Source organism: Schistocerca serialis, chromosome 3, assembly GCF_023864345.2.
Source record: "Schistocerca serialis cubense isolate TAMUIC-IGC-003099 chromosome 3, iqSchSeri2.2, whole genome shotgun sequence".
NCBI classification, from domain to species: domain Eukaryota; kingdom Metazoa; phylum Arthropoda; class Insecta; order Orthoptera; family Acrididae; genus Schistocerca; species Schistocerca serialis.
In genome coordinates, this window is record NC_064640.1 from 363,058,366 (window position 1) to 363,076,270 (window position 17,905).

Here is a 17,905-nt window from a genome sequence, read left to right on the forward strand (position 1 = left end):
TGACAACAACCTGCATTTCCAGAAAAGCAAGTCAGTGCAGACGGGATGGCCCAAGCACTCTCCATTGGGAGCAGATTCAGTGTGGCCCACGTTTCTCATACAGTGTGCCGGACTCATCGTCCAGGGGTTATCATGCTTGTGACAGAGACTCAGAGATGTCCAGTGGTTGTCCCATAGACCTGAGTCCTCACATACTCTAGATGCTGCATGCATTGCACTGGAATATGTCTTAGATGAAGGCTCTGGCACAGCATAATTTCTACTGCCCAGCGATCGGTTGCAATATTGAAGATCTTGTGCGACCTGTGCACAGGATCAGGCTGTGCCACTACAGAGTTATTTCCCCTGTCCAGTCGCAGAGCACCCTTGGGCCTACTGCCAGCAAATCACGTGCTCTCTCCAGTCCAGTCTTGTGATGGAGGTAGCAACAGAAGCCTGGCCATTTTTGGCCCTACCGTGCCTTTTCATGGGGAGGGATTTAGAATCCCTTCCAGTGGACACTGGTATGGGTGCAGATGAACTAGTGTGGGTCACCTGGCTATGTAGCACAACAAGCTGTCACAGATAGCATGTGCGGAGCATTGTATGCACAGAATCATTGACCTAGATGTTTAGTTGCTGGTGGCAATAGACCAGGCCTGTCAGTTCTTATGCTGACATAAATTGACTCAGACCTGGCCTCCACATCATGCTATGCTCCTGGTTCACATGCTTGTTGTTCAATCATTCACACTTGTCAAATTATACGCTCTTCTCCGTGCCTGTCTATGTTGTGTCAGCCACACTTATCACCTGTAAATTGACCCACACATTGAGTTTGTTTTCCTCTTATGTGGTCCAGTTTCCTGGCTTCCAATGTAGGGTCTGGGACCTTCGGCAGTGGCTTAGCAGTGTAGATGGGAGGTCACATTAGTCTTTTTCTGGTAACACGTTGTTGCACACCCCCTCTGTAGTAAGCTCTGCAGATCACACCTAACACAGTTGAACAGCAACAGCCACAACACACACAGTAACTGCCCTGTATATACAAATAGCGGGTGTTGGTGGTGGCACTGCGAAGCTTCCTGGAGGTGTTAGCTCCAGGACCTGTGGTGGCTGGCTGCTATGGGCTGACCTCAAACACTCTTAATCATTCCTTCAGTGGAGCTGACTTTGTAACACCCAGTGCGTATTACAGATGAGGCCAGAGAGATTGCTAACAAGAGCAAAAGTTCTGATTTGAAAAGTACTGTAATGAATTATTAGATTTTATTTATTCTCTTGTGGAAATAGTGGTTCTTGCATGAATTTATGCAGCTGCTCACTGAATAACATGCAATTATTGTCTACTGTGAAGTGGGGGTTTTGCAAATGCTTCCGTTGCATGCCTTGTTTGCCTGTGTAGAAAATAATGATATAACATCAGGCAGCAAGCTGAAAGGATGAAGTAAGATGTGTTGAGAACAAGTTATTGATTAGGAAGAATTCTTCACTTTCTTTTCTTACATCTTCATTTGTGTACATAGCCTGTTAGAAAATGGTAGTGTTGTAACTTAAGGTAATGCATTAATGATGGTGAAAGTATAGGCCAAATGAGCCATTCATTGAATGTGGTGATTATGCTTGTGGTGTCTTGAAATATGATAGAAACACTGATTGTGAATAAGAAATTTCATTCATGAATGGTTTAGTGTCATATGTATTCATATCATTCTATGATAATACAGTATTTAATATTTTTTATGGTTCTCATATCTGAGATTTGGTAAGTGATATAATATGTGGGGAAGATGCCAGCCATGGGTTATCATTAAGAACTGTGATAGTATCTACCTTAAATTATTTGATAAAACTGTGTTGTTTGATGTAGTAATGCGTATACTATTTAATATTACGTTATACTTGTATAGCCAACCACAAGACATCAAAAGCAAGACCCTTTTAGGTCTGAGCAAAAATTGCTGGATTTTTTTCCCTGGATCTTTTTATACATGTGATTTGCATTGGGGCTGCCTGGATGTTTGCATCAGGGGTCACGTTATTGAGAAGTACAAGAATCAGAGTATTCCCTTCTTCTGAACAAATAGGAAGTAAATGTGCCAGAAGACACTAACAGCATTGCTCACTATGACAGGTCTTAATTTTAATTGTCCGCTTTTACATAAATGTAACTCTTTAATAAATTGGCGTTAACTTCTTATCCCACTTGACTTTTAATTAAGAGTTCTAGTCTGTGTCATTAAGACTGGTCTTCAGCTATGGAGCTGCTGATCGTGTATTATAACCATCTCATGCCCTGAGATTGTCTGTGGCAAATGGTATTGCCTTTTGTTTTTCTTGCTACTTTCTGTTTATAAGGGGATTGCTTTTGGTCTCTTGTATGTTTGTTGGAGTTTGGGTACTTCCTTAGACCTTTTATCAATTTGTTTTCGGGTTTACTTGCGGTGTCATAGAATGTGACCGCAAATTCACTTTCAGCATCTTCATCTTCATATCCACGGCCTCATGCGTGTCGGTCATGGGAAAGCACATAGGAATGTGTAATGCCCGTGTTAGTGACCTATTTTGGATTCTTTTGCAGCCTCCCCATATAGGTTTTGGTTGCATAGCTCCAGACAGGACAGGCATGCCCGTTGTTGCCGCTAAAATGGTGTTTACATTGAGGAGGGAATATAGCTCATTTAGTCTGGCAGTAGCTTTTCTTTTGAGGTCATTGATGTGGGCCCTCCAGATTAGGCGTTGATCTAATGTAACTCCTAAGTACTTTGCTGTCCCTCTCCATGGTATATCACGTCTGTAGAGTCTGAGTTGGATATTCTCTCATCTCCTGTGAACAGGGGAGTGTTTGCCTTTTCTTTGTGTGAGCATCAGTGCCAGGGGGTTTCCAATATTGATTGCACCATTTCTTGGCCCAAGTTTCGGTTTTGTTTAACAGGTTTTGAAGCCTGTTGGTGAAGATTGTCCTGTTGCTACTGGTGGCAAAAAATGCTGTATCACCAGCATACTGGGCTATTCGAGTCTGTGGGGCAGTTGTGTCGGCAGTGTCAGGTTGTACATACTGGGCCAAGTACTGACCCCTGTGGTACTCCTCCCTGTTTGTTGCACTTTGATGACTTTGCAGTGTTCATTTTAACGCAGAAAGTGTGATTTGCTAGCTAGCTCTTCAGCAGTTTAACAACCTGGCCAGGGAACCCTAGTGTGTATAATTTGTACATTAAACAGGTGTGCCACACACTATCGAAAGCCTTGGCTACGTGTAGCAGCAATAGGTCACAATAGTCTTTCCAGTTAAAGGCTTTGGTGCTGGCTTTGACCACTCTCAAGCTGTTATAGGGCCGAGTGTCTGTTGCAAAATCCAAACTGGAATTTGGGAAGGATATCTTCTCTGTGTATGTACAGTTCTATGTGGGCCAGTAGGAGGCGCTCATATCGGTGGTTCTGGGCGAAGATTGGGTCTTTTCCAGGGTTAGCGATTGCTACCACTTTTGCATGTTTCCACTCCTTTGGGAATTTTTGTGTTAACGTGATTCATTTAACGTTTCGGTGAGGTTTTCTATCTCTAGCTGGGGCAGGTCTTTAAGCAGTTCATTGGTGAGGAGGTTGTGGCCTTGGGCTTTCTTTGTGGGCAGTGACTTGATGACCTTGGCTACCTCCTCTGCTGAGAAGGCAGGTATGTCATCAGCGACGTCATCTTCCACTGCGAGAAATGCAGCTAGCTGCTGCCTGACCATTCTTTCGTGTTCTTGGTCCTGTGCCTCTGCTAAGGTGAATTTCTTCTTGAATACATTAGTGAGTGTGTTGGCTTTATCTTGGGCTCTGAACACTAGTCCTCTCTCGCCGTGCAGAGGTGGCATCCTAGCGTGTATTTTAATTATCTGCTTGGTGGCTTGTCACAGGCTGTTATCCTGCACTTTGAGAGCTGTGAGGAGGTTTGACCATTGCTGGTTTGGGCTCAGTGAGCGACACCTTTAGCTCTCTTTGTAGCCTGTTGTGCAACCTCCTGGTGTTCAGATTTCGCATCAGTTTCCATTTCTTCGCAATCCTTTATTTGTGCCTAATCTGGGCAAGCAGCTAGGATGGCAATTGCTGTATGTAGAAGGAGGGTGGGGGAGGGCGGTGGGGGAAGGTCAGGTGTAGCATCCTTTGCTGCTTGCTGGATCGTGTCGGTGAAACTTCTCAGGGTGTGTTATGTGTCTTCCGTCGGGAGCAGGGTGTTTGTGATTTCTGCTGTTACGTTTTCTTGAACTGTTCTCAGTTGGTGTGTTTGTGTGCTATTGAGTGCTGGGTGGGTGGTCGCCAGTCACCCACGTCTATTTTAGAGATCACGGGGTTGTGATCGGACGTTCTGGAATTCCAGTCAGAATGCTTTGAGTTGAGTTGTGTTCTCAGTGTAGCTAAATATAGGGGGTTTTTCTCACTAGATCCATGGTGATGTACTGATTGTATGTTGTATTCATTAGCTGTGATTGCCGCCTTGATGACTGCAGGGTCTGTTCGTGTGGGGAAGCCTCTGAATACTACTTTCAATGACCTTTGTGCTCCTATGGCAAAGGTGTAGTGTGGTATCTTGTTCTACTTAAGCACGGCCTTAATGGAGTTTTAGTGATCCATTGTTCGCACTGTAAGTTTTATTTTATCTCCGCCAGCTGATTTTGCGTGGAATCAATCTTCTCCCAATGAGTTCATTATCAAATCGTACATTTGTTTGTATGTATTTGGGAACGTCGCCACTATTGGCGGGAGTTTTAGGTTTTTTGCCTGCTGGTTAGCTGTTTGTTGTTGTGTGGGTTTTGCTGTTTCTGCCCCATCTCCGAGCACAGCAAATCTATTTTCGTTGGTGGTTGCATCAAGCGGCGGCGAGGGAGCTATGACGAGGGCCGTTTTCCGCACAATTTGAAACTCTCCACTTCCATCTGACTCTCTTCTGGGAGTGGGGGGCGCTCTGACTCTGTGTGTCGGTTGCCTGTGCTTCGTGGTTCAGGCCTTTGCGGTGAATCTGTGTTTGGGGTTTCGTGTGTGATGTCTGTGTTTTCGCGGTCTTTCACGATGTTGCTTGGGCCTAGAAATGGCATCCCTGTTTCATTGTTTGGGCCTCTACTACTACTGGTGCCTGGTATGGAATCAGTTGAGGCAGTTTCTGGCAGGCTTTGCACCGTGAATGGAGGAAACAGACAGGGAATGTCGGCCCCCTTGCCGCCTCTGGACTTGCACTTTTTTTTTTTCTTTTGGTGTTTTTTGGGAGGATTTTTCTCTCTACCTTGCACTTGCCTTACTTTTTCCCTGCACTTTTCTGTTCGCGTAACTCTAGCCATTAACTTTCTTTCTTCTATTGGGTCTAAGTGAGGGAGAACATTCTGAATGATGGGACTGCTCAGAATGGAACCTAAACCTCACACGTCCCTACACTGCACGGTGTAGCTAGTCCCAATGGATTTTGTCACTCCGATTTCTACCCTGTCATCTATGTCCATACTTGAAAATGAAGGCAAAGTCAAGTGCTGCCAAAGAGTGTCAGGCATCACCTTTGTTGGCACTGTTATACATATTCAGTGCTGCACTGACCCTATCGCTTCCCGCACACGGGTATCTGCCCAGTAACCAGGCCCTGGGATGTAAATACCCTACACCTCGAGGGGGGGCAGATGGAGCGGTTTAGTGTCGCTGCATCATAGTTCAAAAGGCTGTGTACTTCATGGACTTGATCAGCACTAAGATCTTCATCTAATGTGTCCTTTGTTGGATATTATTGAAAGGAGAGAGTAGAAATATATTTGATGGAATACCTATCCAAGATGACATTTCTGAAACAGAAAAAAATCTGATCACCTGTAACACCTGTATAATAAGCTCATATGATCAAGCCTTTCCCATTAAACACTGTTTGAGAAGGATTAATAGAGTGAAATCACATTATCAACAATTTTCATTTAAATGCAGAGCTTGCATAAACACTAACCTGCACAATCATAGTGGAATAATATTCAATATTATTGTCAGTAAAACATTACTGCGCATTATTCTGAGTAAACAAATACAGAAAACTGCAAAAACTCATCAGTATAGTGGAAATACGATCTAATGATCTGGCTATGGCAAAACTTAATTACGTGTGCTGTGATCTTTTAGTGCTAGGTGGAAAGACAAACAAGAAAAACACATAGTGTGGTTCAGATGGAACCAATGCAAAAGACTCAGCTCCAGTGTAAGGAAATAGAAACAAAATCTGCAAAATTGTGTTAGCAAGAGTGGAGAGTTCCGTTAGAATAAATAGCATAACAGTCACAGCAAGGGTCTTTACAGAATGTTCTTTGTGGGCATATTTTAAGTTTGTGTTCTTCCTCCAATCATTTATAATAGCAGTAATTATGGGTAAATGTGAATTCCACCTTCATTTTAGACTTACTAAATTTAAAAAGATCCAGGACACGAAAAAATTGTTTTCAGGCATGCATTTGATTAGTTTTCAAACAACTAAAATTTTAAATCACAGGTCGTGTCATCTCTCATAATGGATACCCACATGGATACCCACTGTTGCTCAGTTTTACAGTTTTGAGATTTGTTTTCATGACAAACAAGTATTTGAAGCAGGTTTTTTTTGCATTCTGTAGGCACTCGAGGAAATAAACTTCAGTCAGGAGCAACTTCTCCATCCACTCCTGCTGTTGGAGTATCATTTAGGAAGTTCAACAGAAGCAGTCAGTAAATAAAATTTTCTGAATCATCTAAGCACTGTCTTTTGTACTGCCAGAAGGAAATGTCTTTCTCATCATTAATGGGCCACTAGGGAATCAGGAAAATAGCAGTAAGTGATATAATAATATTTCAACAGCCAAAAGGGTTTGTAGTTAAAGATCAGTCATCTCAAACCATTAGCTTTGTTCTGATTGTGCTGTCATCTGCACTTGAAATATGATTACCATCACCGGTAATATTGTGATTACCATCACTGTTGAAATAGTAATGTTTACATTTCTCAGACCTCCACATTTACTTTTGAAGAGTTGAATTCATGTAAGTCTGCACATTTATACTCAGGCATCTGTTATATGAATGGGAGAGGATTTCTCTTACTTGTTCTAGTTCCATTCATAGATGCTGTATGGGAAGAATGACAGCCATTAAACTTCACAACATGTATGTGTGCACTTCTATTCATGAACATTTTGTTCATTTGGTGGAAGTACTATATTATAATAATAACCTCTGAAATCTGGGTTTCAGAATTTTAAGAACAGAAATCACACATCACTTTTTTGAACTTTTCATTCGTTCAGTCTCAATGAACTGATTCAGACCAGGATCAAAGAGCAGCACTTCATGACTGTCAAGTTAGTTCTTTTGTTGAGAAGCTACATCTCCCCGAAATCCTTCCATAGAGTGTGTGTTTCCCCTGTAATATAAATGTGACTGTTACAGTTTACATTTCAATCACACATATTCTTAAACATCATAGCAGATTACCATTGTTTAATATGTTAACTGCCACGTGGCCATCACCAATTCCAGCGAAGCCTCATGCTTTAATCCGTGTGCTTCCTGGCAGTCACAGTAGAGCATTACGTCTGATGCTGTGACCTGGAGCTGAAACATCTATCACCTTGTGTGTTAAAGATGCTGCATTTGTAATATGTGCACAGTACTTCAAATTGTCTTATGTTTCACCTAGTGCAACGCGTATGCAAATCTTCCTGGCTATCGCAACTATTGAAGGGTCGTGTCTCTGTAAATATCACCATTGTCTGCAAACAATTTTACAAACCTCATGATGCTATTAATTTAGTCTTATCTATACTGTGACTAACATTATCACACTTACTGAGGCATCATTGTTTTCTTCCGACAGCTTCCATCCACTTTGCAGCAAATTCTTGATCCGGTCTTGTTTGTCTTGATGTTGTATAACCACATAACTTTTTCATTAACATTTCTTTAAAACTGTGTGTCAAAATAGAGGTTTGCAGCTGTTAAGACCCTGGACTTTTATTCAAGGAGAAAGCACTCCGATTTGCATTTAGCTATCCCAATCAGTTTTTTTGTTAGTTCCGTAAAACACTGTGTGAATATTTTCTTTTCTTTGGCAAATCCATCACTTTCTTCTTTCCTCTTTCCTCTTCTTTGTCTATCTCAGCTAGTCCTGTCTGATGACTATAGCATTTGACAAGGCATTAATTTTAACCTATGTTGAACAGTCTTACAATCCTTTCTTCTTTCCTTCCTTCCTTCCTGAACTTAACAGAAGCTTTCAGCAAATCAAGAATCATGCTAGCAACTTCACTAGTCTCATTTCTAGGCTTCAGGACCGTGTGAATAAAGAGTGTCAGCTGAATATTACACAATCATTGCTCTAAAAGACATGTTGATTCCAACAGAGAAACTGTTTAGACTCATGGATATTCTCCATATTTGAGCATAATGTGTTTTCTAGGATTTGTACTGTGAATTAACATCTGTTACTCTATAGGTACCCTATTCTGCAGATCACTCTTGTTTGATATCAGAGGGTCTTATTTGCTCATTCAAGTTGAAAAGAATGCATCAATGTTGGTGTGAACAATGATGTAGCTTCCTTCTTTTGGTTCTCAAATTTTTTTCCATGCAAATGTCAGACCATTTCTTTAATAGGTGTCAGAGGCAAAGACTCTATATTCAGTAAATATTCAGTCTTTAATGTTCAAACTGTCAGACAAATTGAAAGTTCAAAGACAGTTAAAGGAAGGATAGGAAATTGCACGTCGAATAATTTTGTGCGGATAACTGGTGTGCATGTGACTTCCAAACAACTCTTCCCTGTTTAATTACAGTGATACTTTATTCTGTAGGACTACAGTTTTGTACAGCTGTTTATACAGGCATTTAATAATATAATGATGTAAACTCATTTTAGGAGCTTGTTTTCTGACTTGTCTCACGCAGTGAAGCTGTCTCTTATTGCTTTTATATAGTAATACCTCTTACAAGCATTCCTAGTTATTACACCTGTGATGTAGTGTTGAGCTGACCTACCTAATCATACCTTACGAACTCGACGTAGGGGACTTTCTGGTAACAGCAAAAAAAGTGCAAGGGAAAGTTATGTGGGCTAATAGACACATCACTGGAACAACTTCGCTTCCTGATAGAGATGGGAGAGCATTAAATAAGTTTATTACTGCTAATAGGAAGACCACTGTCACAAAAGCCTCTGCAAACCTAAAAATGCATCTAGAGAAAATAATATCGAGTAAAACAGTACACTAAGAACTGCATGAACAAGACATTAGTGGCAGACTTGTTGCTGAACCTCTTGTAAACCAGATGATTACAAAGTAGAGGTTTCATTTGAGCAACAAAACCAGAACCTGGTCTATTATAGGTGCCACATCATTTTAATTTGTACTTTCATATTATTTCATTCAGTCTGTGTTCCTGGTGCCTGATGTCATAAAGAAAACAAAATGTTTGGTTGAAACTAGTTGTTGTGGTGAAACAAAACCTTTTTGGTTATTACAGCAACCCTCTGTAAAGTGAAAAGATCTGTTACAGTATATCAGATAGGAATGGACATATTTTGATGATGAGCATCAAAATTCAAAACTGGAAATGGTCAGGTAAAAAAGCATAATAATTGTGATTACATAAACCGGTCTCTTGTCATGTTTATTTGGTGGTAATTTCATGTATTACAATCGTGCAGTCTCAACATATATGAAAACAGTCACCGTTTTACAGTGCAATGAAGTTTGGGTATTAGCCACTGGCATTGAAATGACCTACTAAATTCCTGTGAAAGGTGATCCAACAGTGGATGGTATTTAAACTACAAGAAAATGCTTAGTTAACTTTGTGACTGAAGAATTTAATTTGTGAGTTTATGTTTACGGATTTTGTTACTTGCATGCTACACATAATTCTGATTTTTTTCACTGTATTTGTTTTCTTTAGCTGCAGAATGCAGGTTTACTATACCATGTCTAATAGTGTTGTATTGGATCAACCACATACTACTTTCTTCTACTGTGCAGGCCGCACATGCAGTGTTGCAGCTCCAAGAATTGGGCAAGCCAGTTTACAAGGTGCAAAATGTTAGTCTGAATGCTCTATGCGAGAAGTACGATGCTCCATCCAACCCTCTGAAGGAACAGCTGAAGAATGTATACCGGCGAGATCAGCGCTACTGGGCACGGAGGCCACTCTCACGTGATATGTTGCTGTATGCTGCTGCAGATGTGCTCTCTCTTGTGCCTACGATCTACCAGGCAATGTCCAAGTTAGTTCCGCTCATCTTTGATAATAATTATTGAGCAGCATGCATTTCTTAATTGTATATGAACATCAGCAATAGTAACAGTTATTATCTTGCATGTCATTGATGTCAGTATTACTATTTACATTTTATTACTTTGTTATAATTATAACAATAAAGAAAATTCTGGTTATAACAGGGACACTTTCACTCCTAAGGTATGACAAATGAAAAAGTGTCTAGTGCTTAAGTGGAACATTTTAGTTGTATCTATGAGGCTAAGCGAGTAGCATTGCATGGACATGAAAGTGATACAGTTTGATTGTAGCACTCACATACTAGTCATTTAATAATGAGTAACTACCCGGCATGGCCATGTAGATATTTTGGTATTATCAGGTATGAACTACAAATGTGTGGAGTACGAGTTACCATTGCTGCTGTACAACTTGCTGTAGCAGGATTAAGGTTGTATAAAGCATCAGGCACTGTCTTGCCCAGTGCAACATGTTTGATATGTCTCTGAAGGTTGGACAGAGCAAACCAGTGTAGAAGATTTATTTTGTCCTCAGGAAATGTTAACAAGCATTGTCCTTCTGAGAGGAAAAAAAAGAAGAAAAAGCCAGGATGGAATGCAACAATATTATGAAAAGGATAGTTGCTACTCAACTTACAGCAGAGATTCTGAGTTGCAGATAGGTACAACAAAAAATGGTTTGATTTTGCCTGACATTTTTTCTTTCATCCCCTAACATAGTGCTATTTTACTTTGTTACTATTTTCTAATGGATTACCATACTCAGTGTCCATCTTCCTTTCTCTTCTTCCCTGTGTTTCTCTTGTCACCTTACAAATTGCAGTGTACACTGTACTTACGAGCCACACTGTATCAACCATCTTGGTCGCGCAAAGCAGACTGCTACAAGACCATGTTGATTGTTGGTGCAGCGTTTCATGTCACACATCACTCCCACCAAATCCTATACCTTCAAATTAATCACTCTTTCTGCATCACTCTTGCATATTCTAGTGTGTTATTTCCCGTACCTTTCCGGTGCCTCACGATTTTTTATCTCAGCCTATGAACACCTCCCACCCCCCACTGATTCTCATCTATTCCTGTTTGTACCTACTAACTTCTCCTGATCTAGTCACACTGCCATCTCCCTTATTCACACTTATCCACCAGAACAATCTTGTTATTTATTTTTTTCCGTGATGTCATTGTGTCTTCACACCAATTTCAGTTGTTTTTCGCCTTTTGCTATCAGCATACTCCCTTGGATTTCTTGTTGTTTCCCTTTACTTCATCTGTTTCATCCTTTTGTGATTTTTCCCACATGTTTGGGTGTATTTTTGCAATTTTTTAAAATGTAATTCTATGTTATTTACATATTTTTATGCATTTTTATCTCCCAATGTATGTTTCTACGGTTGGTGGGAAGTAAAGAGATTACAAAGAAGTTTTTAGTATTTGAGGTAACAGAAACCCCACACTTCTTACTTTGCTTTGCATTGTGCCAGCAGCTGTAGATTCTGAGTGGGAGATTCAGAAAGAAGCTTAAGGTGGTGTATTAACAAGTTGACTGCTGCATGCTAAGTGATGCATGCCGAGTGCATGGTGTTAGGCATAAAACTTTACTGTGGCTACCACCAGCCACACAGAAGTCAACATGTTAATGGTCCATACATTTTTGTGCTAAAAAAAGTTGCTCTTGTGACAATACCACCACATCCCTTCACTTTAACAGCCTCCCTCTCAACACCTCTTGAGACCACTGTCATTGTCCGGAGAACATTCAAAAGGAATACAAGACTGTAAATATACTGCAACATTACTCATTTTTCTCGTGATCATAGGGGACAATAGAGTTGCAGTCTGCAGTGGCATTGACAGCCTAGTCACATAGGTTCATACTGATGATCCTTCAGAGTGCCTCTTAGTGTTTGAAGGTTGCTCTTGTAAGGCATGTTTGTTATGGTTGTGATTTCTTCATTTCTGATGCAGTCAAATATTGAGACTCCAGCACTGTCTCCAGTAATTTGTTTCCATGTATAGCAATTTATTTTCTTTCATCCTTTATCACAATTTTGACCCATAGATACATGTACTTTCTAATATTGCTTTGTGTGTAGTTTTATTTGTGTTTTTTAATTCAAAAGGATTAAATTTAATGGTCAAATACTTTTTGGAAACATCATCTCAGTATGCGGTTGTAGATATCAGTTTTATCGTAATCGACCGACTACAGTCAATAAGTCCTCATATGCTCACATGTTTGCATTATGTACTGCAAAAATCTCATAAAAGCATGTGCTGTGCAAACTGCCCTCACACCATATTCACAAAACCAAGCCATAGCCTCAGGAAAGTGATCCATGCTTTTGGAATAACAATGTTTGATGCAACAACCACGTTGTGCCCATGTCATACATAAAGGACCTCCAAAAATCTGTAGATGTACTGAGAAAAGGGTAAATGTAATTTGTTGATGAGGTGATGTTAAATAGATATGGTAGAAAGAAAAATTGCAACTCACCACTCACAGTAGCTGCAGTCTGTTGTTTTTGTGTGTGTGTGTGTGTGTGTGTGTGTGTGTGTGTGTGTGTGTGTGTATTTTCGATGAAGGTCTTGTATGCCTAAAGCCTGAAATGTGACAGTCTTTTTGTTGTGCCTATCTGTGACTCAGCATGTCCCCTGTATGGTGAGTAGCAACTTTCCTTTTCATAATATTGTTACATTCCATTCTAGATGTTCCATTGTTTGAATTATAAAATTGTAATTCAGAAGCAGTTGTACTTCCACGACTTTAAAGATTATCTGTTCACCAATCTTAAGAGATATTGTAATATAGAAACTGCATCTACAAAATAATTCAAATTATTGTGATAGTACTGCAGAGGCAAGTAATTTCCTCTTGTGAAGCAGTTTAGTGTATTTTCTATGCCAAATTCACGTAACATAACTGCAACTTCCATATTAATACTTCTTTGTTGAAAAAGATTATTTGTGTATATCCATTAACCAGGAAACCTCTTATTTATATATAGTACATAACAGCAGCAATTTTCGTTCAGTATAAAATGCAGTATGATTATTTCAAAATAATTTCAAAACATTTTTAATATTCCTCAATTTTGCTGGAGTTTTGTAGACAGCTTAATTCTATCAAAAATCAGTAAATATTTCCAGTTATTTTTATTCATTATTTTCTCTTTTTTAGGCTAATTAAACCAGAGTTTCAAAGCTTATTAACAGAACTTTGTGAGGAGCAGGTGTTTCTGCACATCTGTCCATCCGACGTTAAGCACCGTAAGAAGCAAAGGAAAGTTGAAACCGAAGTTGCTGAACTGAGGCTGAAGTTATCAACACTTCAGAGTAAAAATATAGTTCTTAGCAACCGAGAAATTAGGTTGTTGAGGTAAGAAAAGGAAAAAAATTACTTTGAGTTAGTCAACACACACACACACACACACACACACACACACACACACACATATGGAATTTTACATATGGACTTTTGCCAAGTTCCAAAACATCCGAAGAATCATTACATTGCCTATCATAAAAGGATTGTCAACATCACTTCCACATTCTTTATATGAGTATTTCACATGTAATCAGTCCATGGACTATCTTTCAGACTTTGCTTCGTAGTGGGTCACCATGCCTAATTTTCAGTGATTATTGTTTGCAATCCCTTTTGTATCCAATTGCTTCACCAATTTATAACTTAACTCAATTCTGTGGTGTTTTGGTTGCCAGGAAGTCTCTTCAGGACTTTACACTTAAATGTTATAATAATTCAGCATTTGAAACACTTTTTCCAGACCACTGCAGCTGACTGCACTAGCTACATTTCTGTGTGCCACTATGTATATGATTGAGGAAGTCAGTTGTGCCCATCTGTTTTATACCTATGGAGTAGGAACAAAAAGTGATGGAATTTTGTAATTTCCAGCGTTCTTTAAGTGTGAATCATACAGTTTTTTTTGTTGTGCTGGCAAACATGTCTGACAAGTATCTGTACAGTGTTAGGTGACAAAACCCTAAATATTGTATTTACCCGCATATAAAACCCTGAATATTAAGATGACCTTTTTAAGTTGTTCTTTGAGAAAAATTAATTTTTAATATATTGTGACTAATCAAAATTACATACAGTTTTATTGACATTAAGTATGTGCCTAAAACACTAGCAGTATACTCATTTTAAACTTAGGCCAATTATTAATGTCTACATTTTGGTAATACAAGAAAAATAAATAAAAAAGAATAGTTTAGTTTAATTTTTATCCTCTTTACCTTTTTTTGCTTGTCTGTGGTATCACCATTTTTAACCACCAAAACCACCACACTAATAGCACAGTTGTGAAATTTGTATCTCAATTGTAACCAATACTCTGCTGTTTCTTCCAAGTGTGTTGCAACATTGAAGGCTGTGGTTACAGTGGAATCTGAGAACTCAGCTGTTTTTTTTTTTCTTTTTCTTTTTTTGACAATTACATTTCAGATTTCCTTTCTAAACTGATGTAAGAATGTTAATGTTTTTTGCTTCCGAACATGTCATCAGCTCCTGCCCTTTCACTGACTGTGCAGAACCAGCAGCTGACACACCCCCTTTCATTCCTGTCCTACCTCAAGGCGAGCATCATCAGCATTGTTACAAGAAACACCTAAGTATACCATTGATCCTTATTTAGACTTTTACCATCTCCTGTAGGAATTTGTACCATTGTTGTGTATGTGTTCAATTTTAAAAGTCAATTCAAATAGATTCAAGTAAACTGCAGTTTAAAATTGGTAGATGGTTGGCAGCACGGCGTAATTTGCTGCCGGCTCACTACCTCCCCTCCCAGCATTCATCCTACTTCTCAGCCAAATCAGTAAGACTGTTATCCTTCCAACCCTTCGATAATGCTGTGCTTGAGCAACTGTGGTGCAGGTCATATGGAAGAACATCAACTAATACATAGATAAGAAATCATTGTTCAGAAAAATTCTCAAACCTTCACTCATCCCGCAATCTCTTGACATGTGTTCGTAGTATCTCCAGGACAGGTCTTGCCACTGTAATTTATTTTCACGATTACAGTTGCACTCTATTTAATACAATTTATTTCAATTTTTAGATATTTAATTCTGGATTAATTTTCTTTTCTGATTCATCTGAATGTCACCATCTTGTTCTAGAGCTGATTTAAAAGGTGATAATGTTTTTGCCTGGTATTCTAATAAACAAACAGCAATCTAATTTCTTATTTGCAATCCTCTTGGTAAATCATTACAGTACAGTATCTCATGAAGGCCAATTCACGCTGGCCACAACGTCCCATCCTGTCCAATCATTGAGTGAAATATGGACTTGTGTTTACAATCAAGGAATGTTTTTGAAGCACAACATTTTCACCTTTCACTGTTAACTTAAGTACCACAAATGTTTGCATATGGTATTCGTATATGTATGTGAACTTTTATTGCAAACCCATTCAAGTATGACAAGAGTTTGTAAGACGATAGCATTAAATTCTATGTCCTCCTGTGTTGCACAAAACTGTCAGATTTGAAGCAGAGTGATAGATTGTTTTAGTGGCTAGTTCGTAGTTTCTTGTGTATCCCTTGCACTAGCGTTGCAATACCATTTGATTGTTTGAGCAAAGTCGATACTGTATCTGGCACTTTGGCGTATCGGGAAATCTCTAACTTGTTTGAGTGTGAGTATTGTTTGTCCTACGTACCCTTCGGAATTCTTCAAAATAAATCTACACGTGACCTCAATAGCCCAAGCTTCATCTGTAAATGTGAGACGCCCCTATATCACTCTGATAAACAATTTAAAAACCTCAGCAGCAGTAGTTTAATATGCAAATACAAGATGACCCCCATAGTTTTCCAGTGATGAGTTTGGGAAGAAAACCTCATCTTATAATGGAGTAAATATATTATCTGCTATGATTAAAACAAAGGTTTAAAAGGAGTTTAAACTTTGAAGACTCACAAGATGGTGGTGGTGGTGATTATTATTATTATTATTGGCCGGACACCCGTGTATATCATCAGCTCATGAAATCATGAAAGGGTAAACTGGTGATTGTTCACATCATTTGCTAATGATGTGAACCATCACCAGTTTACTAAAGGAGAAGTCACTGATGAATTTGGTACATCACTTGGTTTGTGCCTTCCCTCTCTCTCTCTCTCTCTCTCTCTCTCTCTCTCTCTCTCTCTCTCATGAAAACTGCAACAGAAAAATTTACTCCAAAATTGTTGAATATCTGACAGAAGCAGCGGCAAATGCGTGTTGCCCAGGAGTTGCTACATGAAGTCAGTAAGAATGCATGACCATTGAAACATTTTATAACTGTTGATGAAACAGGGATTTACTTATGTGACATAGAAACTTAGGCACAGTTATCCCAGTGGAATCATTCTGGATATCTATGATCAAAAACAGTTTGATAAGTGCAGTTAAATGTGAAGGTCATGTTTTCACTGTGTTCTTTGATTTTAACTGCCTAGTACTACTTACAAGTTGTTTGCTTTAAGTAGTTTGATAGGTTGGGGGGAGGGGGGGGGGGGGGGAGGAAGCCCAGACTTGTGAAGCAATTCATGGTTTTGCACCACGGTAATGCACTTTTTCACCCTTCATTGTTTTCTCATGAAATTTTGGCCAAAAACAAAACTGCAGTTATGTTGCATAGTCTGTATGTCTGGCATGGCCTCACAGGACTTTCTCTGTTTCCAAAAAGAAAGAAAACCGCAGAGGACCACTGTTGTATTACGCTTGATGATTTTAAAAATGTATTGCTGAGAGCCTAAAAGTTACCGTGACGATCAAATTACAGAAGTGTACCTCAGATTGTAAAAATCACTAGCATACACCGTCTGTCCAAAAAGTTCCGAGATTGATTTTATTGCCGGTATATAAACAAAATCAGTACAGTAATTATGACAGTAGCATTAACCAACAACTGTAAACAACAGATGTGCATTTGACCAGTCATTTGTGAGCAGGCAATGTTAAGTAGTGGATGTGTGATTAACGTGTCAGTGGCTGGAGCAATGTCTTGAAATAAAGTGTTCAAGACATTCCCAGAATTTTTCAAAGAAGAAAAAAGTTTTTGCAAAGTTTGTTTCACACACCTTGACTCCTGAACAAAAAACAGCGCATTGACACCTGGAAGGTGACAAGTCTTTGTGTTATCAATAGTAACCTACTACAGAATGTCAAAGTATAGAAAACCACATGAAGGGTCAAATACTGATGACACAACAGGGCATTCGAGTCAGTGTAACATACAAGTTGAATATCATCCCAAAGGAGGACTCCTGACAGTTTCACATGGTTGTACTAGTGTTCTGCACCTTTTACTCTAGTGAAGGAAGATTATAGGTAGAACACCGGAAGCATTAGAAACCACCACCTTGAAGCTTATGTATTTTTTTATTAATTCAGCCTCAAAACCTTAGGACACCAACTAAATAGAACATTAGTGTGAAGTTCAATTTTTACTGTAATATTCTTCTTGGGCACTGTAGGCTACTCAGAAAATGGAGGTATTGATTTTGACATGTTCAACAAAAGCCACCTACAGCATTAGCTGTCACACTTTTCTAGTTTCTTAACAATGTATGAGTAATACTGTACTGTTGGGCAAGGTCATTGTACTTTACTGTCCCAGATAATTAAACTTGTCCAC

General features: G+C 39.2%; 1 protein-coding gene across 1 annotated transcript in view; it reads left to right on the forward strand.

Moving 5' to 3' along the window:
- The window catches only part of LOC126470174 (egalitarian protein homolog), an 83,636-nt gene that overhangs the window by 41,826 nt on the left and 23,905 nt on the right, over window positions 1-17,905 (forward strand). Inside the window, exons 3-4 of the mRNA XM_050097820.1 lie at window positions 9,984-10,228; window positions 13,429-13,626. Coding sequence (XP_049953777.1) covers window positions 9,984-10,228; window positions 13,429-13,626 — 443 coding nt within the window. The remainder of the gene's footprint in view (window positions 1-9,983; window positions 10,229-13,428; window positions 13,627-17,905) is intronic.